Source organism: Dermacentor silvarum, chromosome 1 (assembly GCF_013339745.2).
Source record: "Dermacentor silvarum isolate Dsil-2018 chromosome 1, BIME_Dsil_1.4, whole genome shotgun sequence".
Lineage (NCBI taxonomy): Eukaryota > Metazoa > Arthropoda > Arachnida > Ixodida > Ixodidae > Dermacentor > Dermacentor silvarum.
In genome coordinates, this window is record NC_051154.1 from 437,402,671 (window position 1) to 437,427,105 (window position 24,435).

General features: G+C 46.5%; 1 protein-coding gene and 1 pseudogene across 1 annotated transcript; one reads left to right on the forward strand and one right to left on the reverse strand.

Moving 5' to 3' along the window:
- Positions 1 to 6,233: 6,233 nt before the first annotated feature.
- Positions 6,234 to 8,305, forward strand: LOC119448657 (uncharacterized; annotated as a pseudogene).
- Positions 8,306 to 14,467: 6,162 nt separating this feature from the next.
- Positions 14,468 to 23,807, reverse strand: LOC119448668 (period circadian protein). Its single transcript, XM_037711901.2, has 4 exons — positions 23,546 to 23,807; positions 20,878 to 21,137; positions 15,753 to 16,302; positions 14,468 to 14,634 (listed from the first exon to the last, which is right to left on the reverse strand). Exons 1-3 carry the CDS (start codon positions 23,747 to 23,749, stop codon positions 15,771 to 15,773), a joined length of 996 nt encoding a protein of 331 aa, XP_037567829.2. The 5' UTR covers positions 23,750 to 23,807; the 3' UTR covers positions 14,468 to 14,634; positions 15,753 to 15,770.
- Between the last annotated feature and the right edge of the window lie 628 nt (positions 23,808 to 24,435).

Genomic DNA, 24,435 nt, shown 5'->3' on the forward strand with positions numbered 1-24,435 from the left:
TGCGCGGTTAGTGCCTATATCGTGGATACGGCGTTGCGCTGCTTATTCTGGAGCTCGCGGCTTCAATCCAGGGCGCATAGTTTGATGGGAACGAAATGGAAAAAGACTGGTGTACTTCTATTTAGGTGCGCGTTAAAGGAACCCCAGGTGGCAAAAACTCAACCGGGTGCCTCATAATCATATCGTGGTTTTTCCACGTAAAACCCAAGAATTTGCATATATTAAAAAAAGAAAAAGAACAAAAGCAGGTGGCTGCGTTCTTCGGCTTATTTCTGGTAATGTAAACAACAAATTATTCTAGAGTGTGATTTCCGAGAAAAACATGTTACGCTTATCCTATATTTCATGCGTAAATGTAATGACGTTCCCAAATGTATGACCACTCAACTCTGCAGCTTGTATATTATAAACGGCTGTGTTCAGTTATCCGGTGCACTATCATAACGACCATAATGAAACAATTAAAGGAACGGCATGTCTCACATAAAGGTAGAGGTGTGTGCAGAACTGTTGCGTTCGTTGAAGATAAGTGTGGTACCCCATGGGGCACCCAGTTTTAATTTCTCATTGAACATGGTGGCATGGAATTGAACATGGCAAACACGGTGAGACTGTCAAAAATTCTTTTCTGAATCAAGTTAGCAGATTTACAGGCTGCTCCAAAATGGGTCGTTTATATTGAATGAGAGCTAGGAACTTGTTAAGCAGGACTTATTAACACCCGTCCGTTAACTCTCCGGCAGCAAAATCATTCGGAATAACAGTCCTCACTTGCATGCAGTCACTCACCTCGTACAGTATAACACACACACACACACACACACACACACACACACACACACACACACACACACACACACACACACACACACACACACACACACACACACACACACACACACACACACCACGCACACGCACGCACGCGCACGCACGCACGCATATATATATATATATATATATATATATATATATATATATATATATATAATATATATATAAGATGGTTTTGCCTGCTATGAATATTATTTCCGCGAATGCGAGTTTTATTTCCAGTATTCACTAAGAAGTGTGTTTGTCACTGCATACACGTGCGCTTATTCCGGTCGGGAGTTCTCACTTTGTCAATTATTGCATTTAGAATATTTGTTATTGTTTCCCTTACACACACACACACACACACACACACACACACACACACACACACGCACACACACACACACACACACACACACACACACACACACACACTCACACACACACACACACACACACACCACACACACACACACACACACACACACACACACACACACACACACACACACACGCACACGCACGCACGCGCACGCACGCACGCATATATATATATATATATATATATATATATATATATATATATATATATATATATATATATATAAGATGGTTTTGCCTGCTATGAATATTATTTCCGCGAATGCGAGTTTTATTTCCAGTATTCACTAAGAAGTGTGTTTGTCACTGCATACACGTGCGCTTATTCCGGTCGGGAGTTCTCACTTTGTCAATTATTGCATTTAGAATATTTGTTATTGTTTCCCTTACACACACACACACACACACACACACACACACATATATATATATATATATATATATATATGTATATATATATATATATATGTCTATGTACCCTTTGATTTAATTACCTAGAAATACATTGGTCATTGTTCGCGCCACGCAGTTAATAAACCTCGCTTATTTCACTCTAATATTGTTTTCTTCGATCATTGTCCCTGATCAATATCCACCAACAAGAACCGCGTGCAAAAATTACACGATATCAATAATAAAATTTTCTTACGTAGCCTTCATGGTGCGGAGATACGAGTTATACTTTTAGAGGACAGTGGTTGGCTAAAACTACATTTGGCACCGGTCGTCAAGAGTCATGGGCGCACCGAAGCAACTACACCCAATGTGGATCGACCTTGCTAAACCATTAAAAAAATGTGCTGCACAGAGGTTCTGCGATAAAAACTGGGCGCTGCCAGCGTCCGCGTAGCGAACGCTCGCTCGCTAGCAGACGACGCGCTTGACAACGACAGCAAAATTGAAGACATCGCTTTGCATAATCTATGCTTCAAATATATATGTTTGGCAAAATGGTGTAAACATAAAGTTGCAGTTGAAATAAAGCGCTATTTTAAGAGCGTACTATGCGCAACCGGCCTCGGCGCCCACAGCGAAAGTACGTTGAATATGCCGGGGAGGGCGTCTCCGCCCCAATCCAGTTCGCTCGCAGCGCCCTCGCACTATTTTTCCACAGGCGGCGCCTCAGCGCCAGAGCGCCGTTCGGCCCACTCGACCATTGTCTAGTACACTCTAGTTTCGCCGTTTTACTATGGTCCCTTGAATACTGGCTAGTCTACCGTCCGCATGGCGCGCCGTATGGGGAGAGGTTGACGCTAGCTAAATGACCCCGCAGGGGGCGCTGCGCGCATTCGGAAAGAGACAAAGGCGCCCCAAAAAGATTCTGGAACCATATAAAAGCACTCGGAGCTCCAACTAGAAACTCGCAAACGGCTATAAGGGATGAAGACGGTAACATCTATGAAGGCGATGATGCGCTGCGGTACATCACAGACGTTATCAGGCATAACTTCGGTACGAGAAAAAGTGTAGTTCAGACAACAGATCCAGCAACAACAGAGAGGCTTGAGAGATCAAAATTCAGCATAGAAAGCTTCTATTGGAAAAAGGCAGCAGAAAATGTCCCTAACAACACGGCAGCAGGACCCGATGAAATCCCAATACAGCTAATCAAAAACCTCGGTCCAAAAAGCAAGGCACTGCTGACTAATGCCATAGAGCAAGTGATTAGAACAAAGAATATTCCCGTTGGATGGCGTGAAAGCAAGATGAATCTCATCTACAAAGGCAAAGGAGATAAGGATAAGACGAGCTCGTACAGGCCAGTTACAGTAACGTCGGTGATATATAGAATGGCAATGCAAGCCATAAAATTAGAACTGTCGAAGTGGGTGGAGGAAAACGGTGTATTGGGGGAACTACAGAATGGGTTCAGGCCATGCAGACGCTTAGAAGACAATATGTTTGTACCAACTCAGTGCATAGAGATTTCAGTAGCTCAGAAAAGACCTTTATGGGTAGCATTTCTAGATATTAAAGGAGCTTATGACAACGTAGACAGGGAATTGTTGTGGGATATTCTTCAATACGAAGGCATAGATGACGATTTCGTGGAGCTGCTGAGGGAGATATATCGAGACAACCAAGTACAAGTGGCATGGGAAGGCCGAAAAGGAAATGAAATGGTGGGAATTCACCAAGGATTGAAGCAAGGATGCCCTCTGTCACCATTGTTGTTCACGCTTTACGTCAAGGGCATAGAAAGACGACTGGAAAACAGCGAATTAGGTTTTGATTTATCCTACATGCGTAATGGACAAATGGTGTAACAGAAGGTCCCTGGATTGATGTACGCAGACGACATTGTGCTACTAGCGGACAATAAAAAAGATTTACAGATACTTGCGAATATCTGTGGGAACGCAGCGACAAATCTAGGCCTTAAGTTTAGCACAGAGAAATCAGGGATTATGATCTTTAATGAACACACGAGTAACTTCGTGGTGTCAATTCAACAGCAAGTAATACCCATAGTGAAGCAATATAAGTACCTCGGCGTACACATAAACGAAGGAAAGAATTACTCAAGCAACCACCAAGATAATCTGAAAATAAAGGGGAAGCGGAATGCAGCATTAATGAAACACAGAGCACTGTGGGGCCACAATAAGTATGAGGTGGTGCGTGGAATCTGGAAAGGAGTAATGGTGCCAGCGCTAACATTCGCAAATGCCATTATATGCTTAAAATCGGATATATTGGCGGGTTTAGAAGTTAACCAAAGATCAGTAGGCCGGTTGGCTTTGGGAGCACACGGTAATACGACAAATGAGGCAGTGCATGGAGACATGGGTTGGGCCTCTTTTGAAGTCAGAGAAGCACAAAGCAAAATTAGTTTTGAAGAAAGGCTCAGGAACATGGATGAAAATAAATGGGCGGCTAAAGTGCACAAGTATCTCTACATGAAAAGCGTGGACACAGAATGGAGGAAGAGGTCAAGGAAGTTGGCAACCAAGTACAGGATAATCGAAACTGTAAATAGACAACCAGGGGTCATCAGAAAGAAAGTGAGAGAAATAGAGACCGTGAATTGGATGCAAAGAATGGAAACGAAAAGGACAATGGAGATTTACAAGAATGAGAAGTAAGAAATTAGAAGGGAAAATCTGTACGATAACACAAAGGGCAGTGCCTTGCTATTTGAGGCTCGAGCCGGTTGCCTAAGGACGAAAACATATCGGAACAAATATTCGGAACTAGATGAGACATGTGTATGCTGCAGTAAAGATCCAGAGACCACTCAGCACATCCTAATGGAATGCGACGGGATCCACCCAGCGAGAACCGTAGGTAACGTGCAACTCCCAGAAGCGCTTGGGTTTAAAGTGGAAGGAAACATAAACAGATCAGCCGTAGAGATCAGCAAGAGACGATTAGAGTACTGGTGGAAAAAAAGCAGGGAAAAGATGGATACGACCTGATCTCTTAAAATCATAGGCAGCGGTACAAGCTAAATTTTTGAAAAAGGTATACAAAAATGCGAGATAAAGAACATGTGTAGTATACCTGATTAAATCAAGCAGGCTAGGTGACTGTTTGTCGCCACCCCGTTTCAAAGGGGATGCCAATAAATCATCATCATCATCATGTCACCCGCGCATTGCTCTCGTCTGCTTGTTGACTGTGTTGTGTTGTGGTGCTGCGGGTCGTCCGTTGTGTTACTGCGACCACAACTGCGACGGCGTGTTTGCTGGACTACCTGGACCTCATCACGAGTGCTTTCTTTCCAATACGATGCGAGGAACATGCTTTATATTGTGTTGTGTGCTTAGTCTTTTCGAGCTAACGAAATGTCCGCGCGAAAGCGCGAGAAGCGCGATAGCATGTGTTTCGTACCGGGCTGTAACAGCGGATACCGCTCGTGCAAGACACTCCCTTTTTCGTGCACCGAAAGAGACAGAGAGACTGCAGCAATGGGCGCGAAACATAAAGCGTGGTGACAAGACGCTGGACGACGCGTGTGTTGTGTGCGAGAGGCATTTTGAACCTTCGTTCATCGAGCGCACCTTCAAAATAGTTATTCAGGGCAAGGTGGAAGAGATTCCGAGGGACGTACCACTCCTTGTCAAGGAGGCTGTGCCGACTATTTTTCCGGACGCACCTAAGTACTTGTCCAAGCCTTTGCCTCAGAAGAGAAAAGAGCGCAACTTATGCGAGCAGGCTTCTCGGCCTCGACCACCACCAGCAAAAAGGCAGCGTCGTGATGCTGATGCGGTTGCGTGTGAACATGTGGAGCTAGGAGAACGACAAGCCGGTAGCTCTGTGTTTTTAGAATGCGCTGAGCTTCAAGTTGCACCCCCTTGGACTAAAGTTCACTTTCGTGATGCAAGAGACAGCATTACGTTTGCTGAGTGCCACAAAAGCGACGATGGATCGTTGGACATTATTCATGTGGGTTCAGTGGCGCTGAAGATGGTCCAGTAAGAGCATTTGTTTATATCCGCGGAAAAAAGTTCCAGGAAGAAAAGCTGCAGTCTGTAATAGAAGTTCAAGAACTGCTGAAAAATGTCGCAAATTACAATTTGTGCCCGGGGAGTGGACTGAAGCCGCAGAGCAAATCATTTGATACTTTTAATGGACATTATTATGCTGCAAACTGTGCTGTTGTTTCCGAATCAATGTGCATAGCTTGTAAATATCTGTGAAAATTGACTCAAAACACGATTTCCCGCAGGAAAAAGAAAGCAAGCTCGAGTACCTCTAGAAAAATGCTTGCTTCTAAGACTCGTGCTGTGTGGCTGATGAAGAAAAAGACGGCAAAGCTGCAAAAAGAAGTGGAACGGATGAAAGCAGACATACAACAACTGTCAACAACAGAGTTCGAGAAAAGAATCAGAGGCCTTCCCTGTAAACAACAGCTTGCTGTTCGAACTTGCTTTGAAGCTGCAAAGCGAAGGTCCACAAAGGGAATGCAGTATGCTGATGAATGGCTTATAGAATGCATCCTAATGCGAATGAGAAGTCCAAGGCTATATGAACACATACGCCGACACAATATACTCACTCTGCCCGGGCGAACATGCCTGCAAAAGCGCATAATGAACTTCAGGACTGGATTTGGGTTCAACCCGAACATCTTCAGCGCCCTCGCTGAGAAGACAAAACATATGGATAGTTTTTCTTGTCATGGAGGCATTGTGTTCGACGAAATGAAGCTGTCTGAGCATCTGGATGTGAAATCAAATGGTAAGTTTCTTTCAGGCACTTATACATTAATGTTACAGCGGCGTGCTTCATTGGCTTAATTTAATGCATCCCTTTCAGGTGAGCTGGAGGGCTTTGTTGATCTGGCGCAATTCACGTCTGAATCTCAGAAGGAGCAGTTGTCTGATCACGGCATGGTGGTCTTGTTTCAGCCTTTTCAGGGTAAAATATTACGGTTCCTTCTTTTTTTTGCATATCAAATATTGCTTTAGAGAAATGAAGCAATTTCTGGGGTCTTTACTTAGGGAAATGGACTCAAGTTCTCGGAGTATTTGCATCGCAAAGCAACGTCAAATCCGATACATTGGGGAAAATCATCGTGGAAGCCACCATCCTCTGTGAAAAAGCTGGCCTACTTGTTGACTACGTTACCTGCGATGGAGCCAGCTGGAACAGATCAATGTGGAAGCTCTTTGGCATAAGAGGTAACATCTGAACTAAATTACAAATTTGTTCTGGTAATATACATTTTCTTCTATCATGTGTGCCTTTACTCACAGGTACAGCTACAAGCACGCGATGCAAGGCTCCACATCCAGTTGACGCAACTCGTCATTTGCACTTTTTGTCAGACTTCCCCCATCTTATCAAGAATGTTAGAAATGCATTTGTGTCAAAAGGGTTCAACACTCCTGAAGGACGTGTGCATGTAGGCCCCATTGAGGAAGCCTGGAAAATGGACAGCAAGAGTGTTTCACTTAAAGTGATGCCAAAGATAACCAGCAGTCACATTCGTCCCAACTCTTTTGAAAAAATGAGGGTTGCCCCTGCCTTTCAGATATTTGGTGATCAGGTAATCAAGGGTCTCTTTCTCTATCGCTCTCATTTAGAAAGAACTTATAATTTTGTGGAGCCAACAGAGATTTTTGTAAAAAAAAATTGACAAACTCATAAGAATAATGACTGCTCGAATACCAAAAGCAGGTTTGTCCATGCCATCACCAAACTACGTGTTCCTGAAGGAATTTCTGGAATACCTGACAAAATGGGAAGAGCATGCAAAGACCACAGTTGGTGGCTTCATGAGTGCAACTACTGCGGAGGGTCTCCGAGTGACCATTGAAAGCACATTGAACTTAGTCTCATACCTTAAGAACATTGGTTTCAAGTACATACTTACAGCAAACTTGAGCCAGGACAGACTTGAGAATCTGTTTGGGATTGTCAGACAGTCTGCAGGAACCAATGACCATCCAACTGCAGCACAATTTCTAGTGATAGTTAGTTCACTGGCGTTTTATAACATTGCAAAGCCACCTAAATCAGGAAATTGTGCCCCAGAAGTTATCACTGCTCTAGCTTCACTTCCTGAGATACAAACGGAAAGCAAGGTTGCTGTACTGGATAATTTGATTGATGGAGGAATGTTTGTTGATGCTGAAAATGCACTGGAAGGTTGCGCTTTGCGCAATATCAGTTCGTCGGACCACGTGTCTTCTGTGATGGCAAAAAGCCATGAAATGCTTATTTATTATGTGGCAGGGTACACAGTAAGAAAGATCCTGAGGAAGACTTCCTGTAATGAGTGTACATTGCTGCTCTCTGTGGAAAAGTGCGATGCTGTGAAAAATGATGATGCTTCTGAATTCACATCAAATTTCGACAATGGGGGTCTGATGTACCCTTCGGGCCCTCTTAAGGATATTATAACTGTCCTTGAGAACAGCTTCACGACATTTTTCAGCGCAAGTAAACTACACGAGCAAAGCATTCTTGATTTTGCCGATTTCCTTACGCGGGTAGAGTTGCCTGCACTACCTGCACAGAGCATGCACAGCAAATTACTTGTCAAATAGTAAAGTTTTACATTCTTCTACGGCTGCGCTTTTTTGTGAAGTCCTTGAACAATGAGAGAACAGCAAAAAAAGAGCAGCTGAAGCACTTGAAAATGAGAAGATTTAAATAATTTTCCTACCTGTGCAATTCTTCATATTGATTTGCTTGCATAACCACTTTCGTTTCCACGTTTTAGTTTTCTTTTTTTGATGCTCATGCCAATAAAATTTTTGAAAAAAGAGTAAACTGTTTTTTTCAGTGTCAGTTGGTGCCGTGCCACCTGAGAAACAACCTACACACAGTACCATGCATTCCTTTGATATATGTGCCTCGGCAAAGCAAGCCTTTGCGAACGAACACGTGTGAGAACGTGTTAATCGAACCGGTTTTTCAGTGTCAGTTGGTGCCGTGCCACCTGAGAAACAACCTACACACAGTACCATGCATTCCTTTGATATACGTGCCTCGGCAAAGCAAGCCTTTGCGAACGAACACGTGTGAGAACGTGTTAATCGAACCGGTTAGTATTTGCCATGGGCACAATTACGCTGCAGCAAAAAAAAAATTGCAAGAAATGGTCAAGCCGAACTACGCTGAACGCGCGCCCACGCTTCGACGACACGCAGCTGGTCAGCGGAGCGCCGCTCCCCAGCATGAGGACTGTTCGAAGCGCCACCTCCCGCGTCATTCGGTAAGCGTGCTCCTCCTCCTCGGCGGACGGCAGACTAGCCAGTTTTCAAGGGAACATAGCTTTACGCCGTATTCGGTTGTAGCGCCCTCTGTTCACTGGACGGAGCCTATAGTTTAGCACTGAGATGTGATCGCGAGACGACATCGGTTGACGCGATGGCACCTTCGTGCCTTTTGTGCAAGACTAAACCTATAAAGGGCTCTGGCATTTCCCTTCACACGTAAGTAAACGTGTCTGACTTGTTCAGGACACCACGCGAGTAGACAGCTTTCGTGATTCATCGCAATCGTTCGAGAAGCACCACAGTACAGCTTTTTTTTTTACCTATTGCTCGTCAAGTGAAACTTGCGACAGCAAACAGGGTAGCCTTAACAGCTCTATGGTATTTTCGCTAGTGCGTAACCGTTGAAAACCACATATCGCCGGAAATTTTAACAGGATCATCCTTGGGTTGCGGAAATGCCAGCTGCACGGCTGCACGGCCCACACCTCCCACACCCACGCGCACACGGCTGCACACACACTACAAGCTATAGCTTGCCAGATTAAAACTGATTACTATCGCCAAGTCTAGCAAGCGTTTCAGGAGCTGGAAACATCAGCGTATCATAATGGCGGCGCTCTTGCCGTGACCGATTTCAGTGCATGGGCCCTATGGGCACCTTGTCCTCTAGAGTCAGTATATTAACTCTATGGCTAGAATGGATGCTAGAATGGCACCAAAAAATTGATGGTTTAGGCTTTGGATCATTTTGGATCCGCCTAACACAGGCCCTAGTTTCGGTTTTCTTTCCTCGCGTTGAACAAAATTTGTTGAGACTCTAATTTTGATATTTACGAGAAACACAGGCAATATAATTGCATACTTACTAAAAGTGCCAAAGTGAGTACCGTGTAACATGCATTCAGAGGAGTCCTAGAGCACTAGATAAGCCTCCACAGCTGCCAACAAGTACAATTAGTTTTGCGTTGCTCAATCTGCAAAGTGTCACGACACAATTTGAGGGGTGCTATAATCGATTTCGGCATGGTTAGGAGTGCAATAGCCAGTGAAAACTGCATTCAGTTTCCTTATTTTTATTGTAAGAGAAGTAATGCCCAGCATTATAAGCAGGTCGTTTATCTCGTTTAAGGAAACACGTAATCACACACTTCAATGGTTAAAACAAAAAAGTCAAAACAAAAAAGTTAGCAGCAACGCAGGAACAAAACCAGCACCGCATGTCTTTGTTGCCTTCGGTAGACGCGCATGGTTGCAAGTACGTTTCAAGCTTGGGCCGTATCGACGGTATTGACTATCCCGCCGTCGGTTGCTCTGCAGTTGTTTGGTTTCGCGTTACCGTTACCGTATCGACGGTATCGACAGCATCTTTTTCGCAAAGGTATCCTTTGGTTCCCTGCTCGCGGGTCTTTTTCTCCTCTTCACGGACTTTGACAGGTAGCTGGGGAAGTCCGGAAACATGGTTGGAACTGCATCTGATGAAAAAACCGCACGATGAGTTGTGCTGGCCAGTACGACAGCACCGTGCTCTGCAGATCACGTCTTGCTGACGTAACGACTGTCGAAATGCGTTTCGCAGACATCGTCAATGGATCGGAGAACACGGTCGCTACGGGGAATGGCCTTTCGCCACGTTTCCAGGCGAGCTTCTCCTTTGGGAGTGCTGAAGAGCGATACCGGCTCCTTGCAGGACGCGTAGCCGCTATTGCAGCCGGGTACGAAGCACTTTTTCCAAATATTAGAGCACAATTACGCACTTCTTGCAGCACCCACATACGAAGAAGATTCAGACCAATTCAGACAGCAGATCACAGCGCATCTCTGCAGTCGCAGTCGAAGGGAATCATAATTGAGATGGTCCCGCACATCGCCCTACACCATGCAGCTAAGCTGCCGATCACCCAAGTAGGCAGCGTCGGCGATTTGATACCACGAAGCGGCTCTTTAACTGGCCAGACGGAGCGACAATTCGCATGAAGCGCACCTAAAGCCCCTCCATACGCGTTTTCGCCGACCAGCAAAAGCGGCGGTGACGCGTGGATGGAGGGGCTTCAAGCGCACCCGGTGCGTGCTCCGACTGGCTTCGATGCTGCGCTCGCCGTCTGCTCGAGCAGACGACGCGTTTCTCTCGTGTCGGAAATGACGGCATGAAACCATCTACCTGCTCAGAATTAGGCGTCCAAATAACGAAAAAGTGCACATCTTTAGGTATGGGTGTTTCTATGCTGACTGAGGCAGATGCCTTGGCAAAGGCGGCACACGGCATGGACACGGCAATCAGCCCGGCAGTTATTGCCTCAGACTACTCCAGGAGCACCTTGCAGCGATTGCTGCTGAGCTGTCACCCTGACGCACGCGTGGCGAGGCGGAGTCCCCCGACACGGCTGCCGGACCGGGGACTGACAAGGAGGGAGAGATCCCTCCTGCTACGCCTACGGATTGGCTGCTGCTGGACAGCCACCCGGAGCTTCCACCTGGGTAGAACTGACTCACCAGCCTGCACACAGTGCGGGGCAGACTAAACACTGGAGCTACTTCCTATGTTTCTGCCCCGCACTCAACCAACACCGAGCCACCATGGTGGCTCAACTACGCCGCATGGGTCTGCCTTCAGCCTCCAGTACGGACCTGCTGTTCCCAGCCCCAGCAGGCTATTCAAGGTCGGACTCTGCTACCTTTCCGATTCGATGCTGGCTGACCGACTGTAAGGGCACCCTACCCAAGACGATGACAACTACTTTCTCCCTCCCCTTGCTCTACTTTTCCTACATTCTATCCCCCATTCCCCGCCCCTCAGATGCTAAGCCGTGTTCCTTATAAATGCTGCAGAAACATGCATCTCTTCTCTTTTCGTCAACCTCTACTACTATACTACTACTCTCTCTTACACCGTGCTCGCTACTTTCCTGTCGAGAATGCAATGTCACATTGATAACTCGCGTGCCGTTCGTGATTAGGAAGTACCGGGCTCACAGCGTTAATTAAAGAAAGGAAATGCGACAAGACAGATGACGATTATTGTTTAAACCTCCCAAAGAATATAAACTTTTTTAGAGTGTTGTTTGGGGACAAGATACGACCCAAAGGGTGTAAACTTTTTTCGAGTGAACTGTGGGCGTAGCTTTTGGTGGAGATTTATAGCTACACAATTTCCAGGAAGATCGTTCTCCGCTGGCTCCTGGCGCTCAGCTGAAACTTGGAAAAGGGGCACGTTCCTTTGTCAAGCCGATTTGTGGCTTCTTGGCTGCAGTATGCATGTCGCCTTGACATATTACTGTAAAGAAATTTGAGTTCATTTCATCTGTACACATTCGGAACTTTTGTCAAAAAGTCTTCATGCTTTAGTGTTCATCAAACACTCTTGTCATACTGTGCCAATTTTTGTTCATACAAAGTTAACGAAACGACCATGAGAGCACAAAGACGTAGGCGCCTATAGTAGATAGATAGATAGATAGATAGATACTGCCAAAGTGGCAAATGTTGGCCAAGAAATGCTTCGCATTTAATAATACTTCATTGTGATTTTTGTATGTGGACGATAAACTGCCTAAGCAAGTTTCAATACTTCTGGGCATGCTTGTTGCTAGATCTCAACGGCTTTAATTTGCGCTGACGCTCGTCATGGCAGCTGACTGTTTTGGATATCTTCAAGTTATATTTGCAATAGTCTTTAAATAATATATAGCAGACATTGGAGAGCAAAGGAGAAATAACTACCATAACATCGACAAGGTCACAACTGCGAAACAACGCTATGTAGGCATATTGTCTCGACAGATTGTTTTCTCAAAAAGTTACCCGCTTTATCAGGATGCTTTAGCATAAGGAGTGAATAATAGGGAAGAGAACCGCAAAATGTAGACAAGAAATAAGTGTTCAACGAAATGCGCGTGATTCATCTCACGACGAATGACACTGTCGCACATCGCACCTGTCGGCGCAAGTGTGTCGGGAGCAACACAGCCATAAGGTACGTTTGTATCTTATTTCGATGATCCATGTAATACAGCCATTAACGTTTACAAAGCATTCTGGTAAACGACAGCGTCACAACGTGTCGTCAGAACTACGGCTGTTCCTGGATACGTGTACGCCAATACGCCGCTACATTGTTGGAGAGCTTTAGCTTTGCGTGCTACAATGCCGTAAAACGAGATACGTTAGGCTGTTGCGTCCCGAATCGGCCGGGCGCATTCTTTGATTGTTCCCCATCGAGGCAGGCCCTTTCATGAGCGTCGCCCAGACGGCGACAGTGCCAGACACCGACGAGACGGGCAAACAAGCGCCCCAACTCGGCAGTGCGCATTCTTTGGGTGCTTCCCCCGATTCCACCCCCTTCATCAGCGGCCGCCTACCTGGCGACGCGGCACGACAGCGGCAGTGACGTTCGGACAAAGAAGCTCACTTAGAGGCGACCGACCACAACCGCCACCCTTCGTTAGAAGCAGGGATGAGCGTGAAGGTCATTCTCCCGACCCTGGCAAGATGACCGTTGGAGGGCAAGAAACAAGTCACCGACTTTCGTGGAACGAGTGTGAACCCCCTGTTTCCGGATTGCCTCGTCCTTGCTTCGAAGGTGCAACATTAGAGGCGGAGTTCGGTGAACAAAACGACCCCTCTGATTGGTCGCATCAAGGTCATCTGATTCCGTAGCCGGGTCAACTAGGGAAGACCGATGTTTTATAAGGAGACACCTTGAGTGCAGTTGGGTGTCCTGACGTGTTCTGATATGTGCTCAGACATGTAGTCTCTCTTTTTCTCTCGCTATTACTCCCGGACGTACTCATCCCTCTGGCTGAAGGATCACTGGCCTAAACGCTACCCGAGTCTCAACAAGGCCCAGTGCGTATGCGCACCTTATATCGCTCACTACGGCGGGTAACTCGCGGCCGCCGCGGATTACCGTATAACTCAGGACCGCCTGTATAGACCAGCCCAGACTGCACGCTCCAATTCGAATTCGCCATTGATAATTTTTTTCGTCGTGACTAATGCATGGTAAAGTGGACAATCGGGTCGTCGCATCTCACTCTGAGAACAAAGTATTAGCGATATTTTGTTTTTGTAATCGAGATCAGCTGTTTGTTTCGGCGCTGCTAGTCCTAGAGGGACCCCATTCACCCGTGGAAGTGTTTTGATGTGCACCTTGCAGATGGCGCAGCATTAACGCTAATGATAATTGGTGATGCGTTTATGATGCGGAACGCTTATGGCGTTCACTGCAGCATTATTTGATAACATGCTCTATATATACCATGCTGAGAGATGACAGTATATATGTTATATACCGCTGAGCTCTCCGCATGCCCTACCATCGTTATGTTGAGGCAGCTCATCCGAAGAGAAACTCATGTATCACGGCAACTTATTACTCAGAGATAAATGTCCCGATTGGTCCCATGCACAAACGCTAACTGCGTATGCGAAGTGCCGTACACTTCGATAACGTACAAGTGGCACTAGCGTCGGCACAGTGATTGCTACCATTGCCACAGAGACGTGACAGACATTCGATAACGTGCCCTGAGTTACAGCTTCATTCGCTCTGAATATATATCGTCAGTCATAATCCCGTGCTGAGAGTGAAGACTGGTAACTTTATTTCTGACGCTGTACACGCGAGGCGTTCCCAAGCAGGACTTGGCAAGGCAACGGAAACTGCAGCCGACGTCGTCGAATCGGCCATGGTACCGCCAAGGTACTCGTTCTCCGGACCGTGCCGCAGTTTTTCGTACCCTGCTTCGAAGACCTCACAGCAGGCTCACTGGACGTCGTAAGTGAAGGAAGAAAGAAAAAGGAAATCTGTCAGCAGGGCAGGCACGACAGTTCGATTTGAACCAGCATGCACCCGCTAACATTCACTGGTGAAGATCGATAACAGAAGGGATGTATGAGATCGGAGTGCGCAGTTACTTGTATTATTAATAAATAAAAAACTGGAATGTACCCTTGCTGCCGCAGTAAAAGCGTTTCGGTTGATGCCAATGGCCCGAAAGTTAAGACCGTCAAAAAAAGAGGTAATCTTGAAGCGCGTCAGAGAAGAGGTCAGTATACTAGCCACTACCGCAGGTTAACAGGACAGCAGCAAAATATAAGCTGCACGCTCAGAGAATGTTTTTAAAGGCACCCTCTCTGAAACGTGTGGCGCAAATAGTCGTTTAGCCTCCGTGAGCCAATTACCGTCTAGGATATTGCCTATCTCTCTCCATATTTTTAAAATTACCTCGGCTTGACTATGCCGGCTACGTTCCTTCCCTGCTTTTTTCACCATAGGCGCCTGTTATATGGACCCCTGACCAATTAACAGTCCAGTAATGGAATCTCAGCGCTTCCGGGATTAAGCGGGGCATTCCGTATGGTTCTGGCTGGGTGAATATCTTGGAATTTTATTACAATGTGCTGAGTTGTCTCCGGACATTTTCTGCTGAGGATCTAATTCTAACTGGAGCCTCAAATAGGAAGGCGCTGCCCTCTGTGTTAGTGTATTATTTTTTTAGCCTGACTTCTAGCTTGCCGTCTTTGTAAATCATCATGGATTTCTTGTTTCCACCTCTTGAATAAAATTTGCCCTATATAGGGAAAATTTCATGGGGCAAATCATGACTCCGTAATTGGTTACCACCTTTCTTGACTTTCTTTTCCATGCCAAGTCTAAGACATTGAGGTAAAAATAATTGTGCCCTTTAGCCGCCTATTTATATTGAATGATGTTCCCGAGTCTTTTTAAAACAATAATTTTGCCTGCGCTATACAGCTGCGCATACCACAGCTCGAGTAAGTGAAGCGTACATGCGCAGCGGACTTATCGGCCGGCCGGCGCGTATTGTATGATAAAATGGATTCCTCTCTGCTGTAAGGACTATGCATGCGTTGACCACGTACTTGAGACCGGCGTGGACGTCATTTGTTGGCCATCTGACCGTCCTTCTTCTCGGCCGGCGCATCATGCACGACGGCTTCGACGGGAGGACCGCCGGAAACAGCAGGAGCGGCTGGGCTGTCCCCGGTACCAGAACCCTTCCGAGACGACTTTTTAGATCCTTCTGCGGAGCCGGCTGCGGATCCGCTCGCGGATCCCTTTCCGGAAGCCGAGGCGGACCCTTTTGCAGAGGCCGAGACTGACCCTTTGGCGGATCCCGAGACAGATCCCTTTCCGGATGATTTTCCTGAACCCTGGCCGGACTTGTGTTCGCTGCGATGCTCGGATGATGGTGCTGATGATGCGGCGGACTTGTCTCCACCTTCGGCGGGTGCCGGGGCCGCGACGGCCACTTCGCTGCCCGCGGGCTGCGTCTCGGACACCACGCTCACGGACGCCCTCTCCGCTGGCATGCCTGACGCACTCGGCGTCACGTCGTCGGGGCCAGGCTCCTGCAATTCTGTGCTCGGCGGCGGCCTCTTCTTGGGCGGCACGCCATACTGGTCGGGTGGACTGCGCGTAGAAACATCGAAGAACTAATACGGCACGTCAATTCTCTACGTCTCAGATGTAATCATCAGAAGCCAACAGACAATACGCGGCAATGAAGTGATGAATGAAGTACACAGACAATGAAGTGGCGATGAAATACCCGCCGCGGTGGCTCAGTAGCCGTGGCGTTCTGCAGCTGTGCAATAGGTCGTGAATGTGATTTCTGTCTTCAGTGGCAACGTTTGGGCAGAGACGAAATGCGAGAGAAAGAAACGCTTCGAGAACATTGATTGAGGTGATCGTTAAAGACCCTAATCTCACCAAAATTAATCCACAGTACTCCTCTACGGCGTCGCATAGTCCCAGTATGTCGTTGTTAAACCGCACGATACCTCAGCGGGGGGGGGGGGGGGGGGCGCAGTGCACGCCTATTTTTGTCAGAGCAGGTATGTCGGCGTATCTCCAGGGTGACAGGGCACGGCGCCGGGAGTTACAAGGACGCACAATGTAATGCCAGGCCAAAACATGCGCTCGTATTATCGGCTGGTCAAGCACTCAGGTATTGTCTGTTTTGATGCGTAACTTGTTTACTTTACGTTTTATCCTTAAGAATCGGCACGAACTCTTGTCTAAGCGTCGTTATACAGGGTGTGTTTTTTTAGACCACGTAGAGATTTTATAAAAAGGCTACGAGCGTATCTAAGGTGGCGTTTTGCAGACCAATTTTTTGGCTAGGCGGACATACTTTGCCGCTAATAGCTTGAGTATCAGAATGCTAACAAATAATTATTAACTTTTTATTAGCGCCTTGGAGGCAGTTTATCATGCGGCAAATTTGGAGGCAGTAATATTTTAATGCTTCTACATCCTGCACTATGATGTGATCATAAGAGAGTATGAAATCTATTTCATTTATTGGTTCTCCATTAGGGCTTTTCCACATCCGCTTCCCGTTACTGCGTTTCCTGAAGAAGGTATTCGTTATTCGGCGTCTATTCCTTTCCTCGAATTCTAACAACTCCCCACTTCTATTCCTAGAATCAATGCCATAGTTGCCAACTGCTTGTTTCCTAGGCTGCTTTTTCGCCACTTTTGCATTGAAGACGCCCATGATTACAGTATACTGAGCTTGTACGTCTCTCATTCGTCATCTAACATCTTCGTAAAACTGGTTCATTTTATCATCATCATGACTGGAGGCGCCCGTTCCTGCGGCGAACGTTGGCATCCTACCTTGTAACTGAGCGAACGAGCACAGCGAAAGATGAGAGTGAACGCGGGGCGCAGCGGGGGGCGAAAAAAGCGGCGAGAGCAAAGAGTAAAAACCAGTCAAAAGACGAAGGACAGAGAAGAGACGTGGCACACACGACGACTGGAAATCATACAATGCAATGTGATAGCACTGCTTAATCATATCATGCATCTCTCCTCCCCACTTCTTTCTTTCTTTTTTTTTTACACGTGTCGCGATGCCTGCAATTTCGTTTGCTTTTTCACGTTTCTTTTCTCATGTTTTCTCCCTTTCCGAAATTTCTGTTACGTTCATATTTTGCTACTAGTATTGTATAGCATGATGTGTTTATTTCTGTTCTGTTCAGTTCAGTTATATTTGTTTTAGTACCATTCTGTTATATTTCATTTCACTTTTAGAAATTATGGGGTTTTACGTGCCAAAACCAGTTATGATTATGAGGCACGCTGTAGTGAGGGACTCCGGAAATTTGGACCACCTGGGGTTCTTTAACGTGCACCTAAATCTAAGTACACGGGTGTTTTCGCATTTCGCCCCCATCGAAATGCGGCCGCCGTGGCCGGGATTCGATCCCGCGACCTCGTGCTCAGCAGCCCAACACCATAGCCACTGAGCAACCACGGCGGGTTCCATTTCACTTTTACAATTTGTCGCTAATACTGTATAATGCTGCATGTTTCATTCTGTTCTTTTCTTTATTTATATGTTACCCACTCACCTCTACAAAGCCTCGGCGATTGAGGGTATCGAAAATAAATAAATAAATAAATAAATAAATACCAGTCGTTGTGTGTGCCACGTCTCTTCTCTGTCCTTCGTCTTTTGACTGGTTTTTACTATTCAGTATGTACCAACTGACCCAGACAGCTACTCTACTGAGAGCGAAGAGTGCGCGTGGAAGAAAACGGAGGAGGGTATGGTGAAAGCGTGAGAAGAAAAGCGTAGTGCCACGCACGAGGGCCTTTGCGGCGATGATAGCTACGAGATGGCGCCACAAAAGCGCGTCTTCTGAATGTAAACAAAGCGCTGCATGAGCGAAGGTTGTCTGCGGCGGCTACTGTGAATCGCACCCACGCGTCACCGACACGCTTCATCTCGCGATCCACCGATTTGCGAGGCAGTCGCGCCACACTTCGCTTCGTTTGCAACCTGCCGCACGAGACAGTTTGTCCGCGCGAGGCAATATATCGCGAAATGAAAACACGTATACAGCTGCACTCAAATTTAGCATTAGGAAGCATCGTAATCGTCGGTGAATTTTTTAACATGAGTCTTGCAAAAGAATAACATGTACAACACAATATAATAAAACACAGCATCATTGATGAGTGCCATCATCAAAGCTACTAGTATTTTCGTCGCCAGCTTCCGTATATTCGGAAAATACAATAGCGAAAATATATTAGGCAATAGGATCTCTCGCTGACAGTATGTACAGCTTTCCACAGTTATAACTAAACAATTATGCAGGTCGAACGCACATCTTGGAATCTTTATGAAGTGAAGTTTTCGTGAAGCTTGAGAAGGCTAAAAATTCTGCTTTGTTGGTACGACATATTGCAAGTGACATACTGCAACAAATGGCACAAAACTAGTTATGTGGCCTCTACAGAGAGCGTAGAATATCAAATTCCTCTCTCCTGTCGCAAATACTACGTGGAACAGACAGGTCGCTGCCCAAAGGAAAGGCTCAGAGAACATAACAACGTAAAAAAAAAAAATGGTCGAGATGGTTGGCAAACATTGCACCGCAGCACGTGTGGGTGTCGTCCGCTCTGTCAGAGTCGTGCCATTCTGACAAGAAATAAGGACGCTCTAACTAGACTGATAGTCGAGTTTGCAAAAATTCATAATCTAGGACCTTTTTGTGTCAGCATCCATTTCATATCTCAGTCAGGAAAAAATTTCTTTTTTTAATGTTCACTAGACTGCACATAGCTTCTAAGCAACTTGAGTGTCACTTGTGTGTGTACCGGGTGTATTAGCGAACAGTTTCAAAATTAAAAACATTGCCTCTGGCAGGTAGCACAATTCTAGCCCATGAGCTGGACTACTCGAAGAGGCGGACATTACTTTTGAAATGCATAATCGACTAATAAAAATTTACTAATTACGTTTTTAACTAAATACCTTAATTATGGTACATATTGCAATTTACAAATGCTAGCCGGGGGGAGTTCGCAAGGCGGATCCACTTGGAACGAATTCTCTGGACGACACCAGTTTCGAGATATCCATTCCCGAAGTTTGGGGATAAATACATTGACGTTTAAGTTACTGTTGTGCTTCAATGCATAAAACGACATTTTGTTAAAGAAAGTAAGTGGAACAACAGTGAATTTTTACCACGAGTTTGATGGCCCATATCTCGTAAATGCTGTCATCGACGCAATTCTTTTCAAATGGATACGCCTTGCAGTCTCACCCGATAGAATTCGTAAATTGCAAATTTAGTAGCCATGGCATTACTTGTCGGGACGGGGTTTCAGCAGCGAAGCACCGCCTCACTGTCTTCGCGCAAACGTCCCTCCGCGTGTTATCTGTCAGAACGCCAGCCGATAAGGCCTTGTGAAGCGATAATCCCACTAAATCAAGGCGGGCCCGCATACACAATCCGATTGTAATGTTGACAGGTTAAATTCCAATAATTATTTAAAATTAATTAGCACGTCTTCATACGTGAAAATGTGAGCTGATCCCGGCGATAGTGCAGCAAAACAAAATTAAAAAAAAATGAGTCCGACCCTCGTCCTACTCCTCTCACGTGACGAATGATGCGATAAAGTGCGGTGCGCAGTGACTACGCCCCCTATCTCACCCCCAATTCACTCAAGAAGTCTATGTCTGATCGACTGCAACTGGAGATTGAATCGCCTTCCAATTTTAATAATTTATTAATTTCTTCTAAAAAGCACTGCGCAGTAACTCGGCGACGGCATGTGTCCTCCTGAAGTGTACAGCGCCGCAGGCGATCTTCAAACTGAAGTGGACTTTGACTGCTTCTCGCCGTTATAAGGCCCTGACATGGCGTGTGGTTTAGCAACTTCAGTGCGGTTGACGCTTGCACGATATTAATAAAAATGCTGGAGGCTGTACAGCGCGGTGCGCTCTACAGCCTCCCGCATTCTGCGAATTTTTTTTTTCTTTTGACAAGTGGCTCGGTTTCTTAGCAGATGACTCGTTGCTAATGCACCTTTCTACACGCCTGCGCAGTGCATGGACATAGCCTCAGTCGGCACTAGCTAGTAGCTACATTGCCCGTGAAGCAAGAGCGGTACATTAGAGTGTTCCATTTAACAATTTGACCACACTGCATAGATGTAAGGATAGCGGCAACAGCGTACAGTGGCGTAGTGATGGTCTTGATGAACTCTTCGTAGTCCACGTGCCCTGCGTTGGTCGGGTCTGCCTCCCGGACGAGCTCGTCAGCCTCCTCGTCGGTCATACGCTCGCCCAGCGTGGTGACCACGTGACGCAACTCGGCCGTGGTGATGAAGCCGTGGCCATCGCGGTCAAACACCCGAAACGCGTCGCGCAGGTCTGTCTGGGGGCTGAACGCGCGCGTGCACTTCTGCACCAGATCCACGAACTCTGGGAACTGCACCTGCGGTGTACACGACTCACAGTCTATGGATTGCAGTAACAGCAAGAAGAGTCGCTCCGCAGAAGGGTACACAGAAGTGGAGGCTTAACATTGTCAGGGATAAAATAGCGCGATGAACAGAGCAGAGACAAATACCAAATAGCACGAGCGCCAGTGTTGTTTCCCTTCAAGTTATGGCGACACTTAGCCGTGATGTTCAATCGGCTGCCTGCCAGATAATTTAGTAGATTGAAAAAATTCACACTCTCAGTTTAGTTGCAGCTCGTATGCCTTTTTTATCATTCATCCGTCGGTATAAGAACGTTAGTGAAAATAATTTGAAGCTATCACAAGAATTCAGACCTTTACTGTGGCACAGTGGGATGCTTTTGAAAGTGGGGTCACAAAATGAGGAACGCTACAGCGTGCAAGGGTACAAAAGAACGCAAAAAGGCGTACACAGAGAAGCTTGTGCTTGCGCATACGCAAATCGGCTTCACGATGTTATTTCTAAAGCACCCTATAATAAAAAAGAAAAGTCCGCCAAAAGGATTGATGTGCGCATGCATAACCTTTTGACTAAGCGAGGTTTTCTCTTTGTACCTTTAGTTGAAATAATATCATTTCTGTTGTTTCATCTACATCTCTGTTCAGTGTATTGCTTTATTAACCCTAGACAGAACCGGGCTTGTTTGCGTCCATTAGCAAACAAGCAGGACAAGAGTTACACCGGAGCAGGACATAAGGTGACGCTGCATAATGAAATGTTCGCGCAATTTCATTTCGTACATTGGCGCAGCACATCTTACATAACCCACAAGCCAATGCATCATATTACAGGGCCCCGATATAGTAAGGCTGATACTCCCATTGCAATGCAATAAATATCGATTCATCAGGCGTGGCCTCTTACCGACTCGATTGTACGGACTCGCACCCATCCAAGAGATGACGCTATGTAAAGCGACTCCAGTGCCGGGTGGTAACCGATAATGTTGTTCATAAGGGCAGTTTGCTGTCATTTACCGAGCGTGTCCTGTTTCTGCATCATTACGTAATGAAACGAATACAAGCAATCACTAAATACGTGAAATATTATTTTACCACTAAATAAAAGGTGAGACAAACGTGAGCTCGGGTCACAGTGAGGGCAGGACGTTCAGGAAAAAGAGTTGGTTTAAAGGGCTCCTCACCAGGCTTAGGCAATGCAAGCGTATAGGTCAGGTTGTGACAATAGTGTATACTAAAAACTTGGAGTACGCTTAAGCTTCGCGTTTAAGAGTGGAACGCGATAGCGTTATTGGACGCCGTGGACGCCGACACCGACACCGTATTTTCTGCGACATGGGGCCCGTTTAAAATTTAGATATGCCCGGTTTTCAACATTCCCCTCAATGTTGCGTAGAACCAAAGCGAAGCGAAACAGCATCAGAAATGGAGGACGCTTAAGCTTCGCCTTCAAGAATGGAAGGCAATATCATCTACAGATCTCTGGCTGCTTATCAGGTTTTTTTCTCGTAGATTCAATCCGACGCTATCCGACGCTATCCCGTCTGTAGGTTGTGGTTACGTCGTACTTGACGATTTTTCTGACGGATTTTACTTTGAGAAATGCAATTTATGTTCACTAACGCCTTGCGCCACGCGAAGGGCCCGCCCAGTCGGGGTGGTTCGGGATAATGTGGCTCGGCATGATTATTTAAGCCAGCCAGACGCCGATGCTTACGCCGATGCTTACACCGACGCCGACACCGACGCCGGATTTTCTGCGACACGGGGCCCTTATAAGGCTCTCGCGTTAGAAGTGTTACACCGATCTGGAGTCCCAGCACAAGTGACTGGCGGCCGGAGCGGCAAAACCATGGCACGCTTTTTGACGACCACCCCTCCTTTGGAAAATGGAATGTGCCGCTTCGGCCACCAGTTACTTGTGCTAATCTTTTTTTCCGTTGGAACTGTACGCCGCGAGGAGAGCTCAGAAACATACCCGCCCCTATACTCTCGGTCATGACAGAACTATACTCGCGGACAACTTTGTGTGGCAATGAAGGGAAAGCTACGGGCGCGTGGCTGCTGCACAAGTGTTACAGCGCCAAGTAGTCCGTTTGACGGTGCCTTTGGTTGCTCGGAAGAAACGCTGAATCGACGCAGCTTCCACGGGCTACGGTTTCGCGTTTGGCACGGCACAGAAGGAAAAAGCCGCAAAATAAGCAAACTTTTACACTCTGTGGTGTGTTCTGTCTTATTTAACTCTTGCTAATAAGGTGCTAATGTTTTCTCTTCCCCAGCCTAAATCAACGTGGATTAAAAGGCGGCGCTCCGTTCAGAAGCACTCTAACTTGTGCGCGCTTTGTCTCCGTAGCTTTCCCTTCATTGCCACAGAAAGTTGTCCGCTAGTATAGTGCTGTAGCTCAATTGCGAGCGCCTACCTTCTTCCCGAGGTCGCCGGGTACGGTGCTCTTCACGCGTTTCTTGAACTCGGGGTCAGTGATGACGCGCGCAGCGGCTCGCAGTATCTCGTCTACGTGCTCGAAGGCCACCGTCCCCGTGCGCTCCGTGTCGAACTTGAAGAACAAGTCGCGAAGCTCGGACACTTGCGAGTCGTTCAGCTCATCTTCCTTGGTGAAGGACATGACGGCCCTGGCTTGCTTGCTTGCTTGCTTGACGGCCCTGGCCTCCGTCGATCCTGGGTAGAACGCTTTCTCGTCTTTCTCTGCTTCACGTGCGCAGCTGCGCTCCTGATTATAGTGATGATGATGTCTCCCGATAAAGGGACGAGCTCGCTATGGAGGAGGACAGCGCGAGAGTCGAATCGTATTAGATGGATGGATGGAAAAACTTCATTATGGTCCATTGGGTCGCGCTAGTTTCCTAGCCCGAAGCGGGATTACAGAAAAAAATGTAAATGAAAATAGAAAGGGACACACACAGGTCAACGGAGTGGGGGACTTTATTGGGCTAACAGGACGCGTGACTATACGAAGTATAAAAAGGACAGGAAAAAAAAGCGTCAGGAAAGAGCATCGCAGGACAGGAAAGAACCGAGAAGGAAGTCACTGTTTTTCCAGCGCTGTTCTTACTTCACATTGTTTCACTGCCAACTCCCCCATTCTATCCGCGAGATTCCCGAATTCCGACCAGTACTGCCGATTTTACGGACACGTCCATAAAAAACGTGCCCCAACGTTGTGGACACGTTTGGGCAAAAAAGCAAAATAAAAATTTAAAAAATGGCTGTGGCTCAACTCAGTTATGCCTGGGTGTGCGTAGTGAGAGGTACGGTTAATCTTATGGTTTAGCTTGGTTCTCTCTATGGTTA

What these genes read in the sequence shown, in the direction of transcription:
- LOC119448668 (XM_037711901.2), bottom strand. Translation starts at nt 23,749, where the DNA reads ATGTCCTTCACCAAGGAAGATGAGCTGAACGACTCGCAAGTGTCCGAG. An exon ending in CCGGCGACCTCGGGAAGAAG is followed by an intron (nt 21,138 to 23,545) that starts GTAGGCGCTCGC and finishes TGTACACCGCAG; the next exon opens with GTGCAGTTCCCAGAGTTCGT. An exon ending in AAGACCATCACTACGCCACT is followed by an intron (nt 16,303 to 20,877) that starts GTACGCTGTTGC and finishes TTCTACGCGCAG; the next exon opens with TCCACCCGACCAGTATGGCG.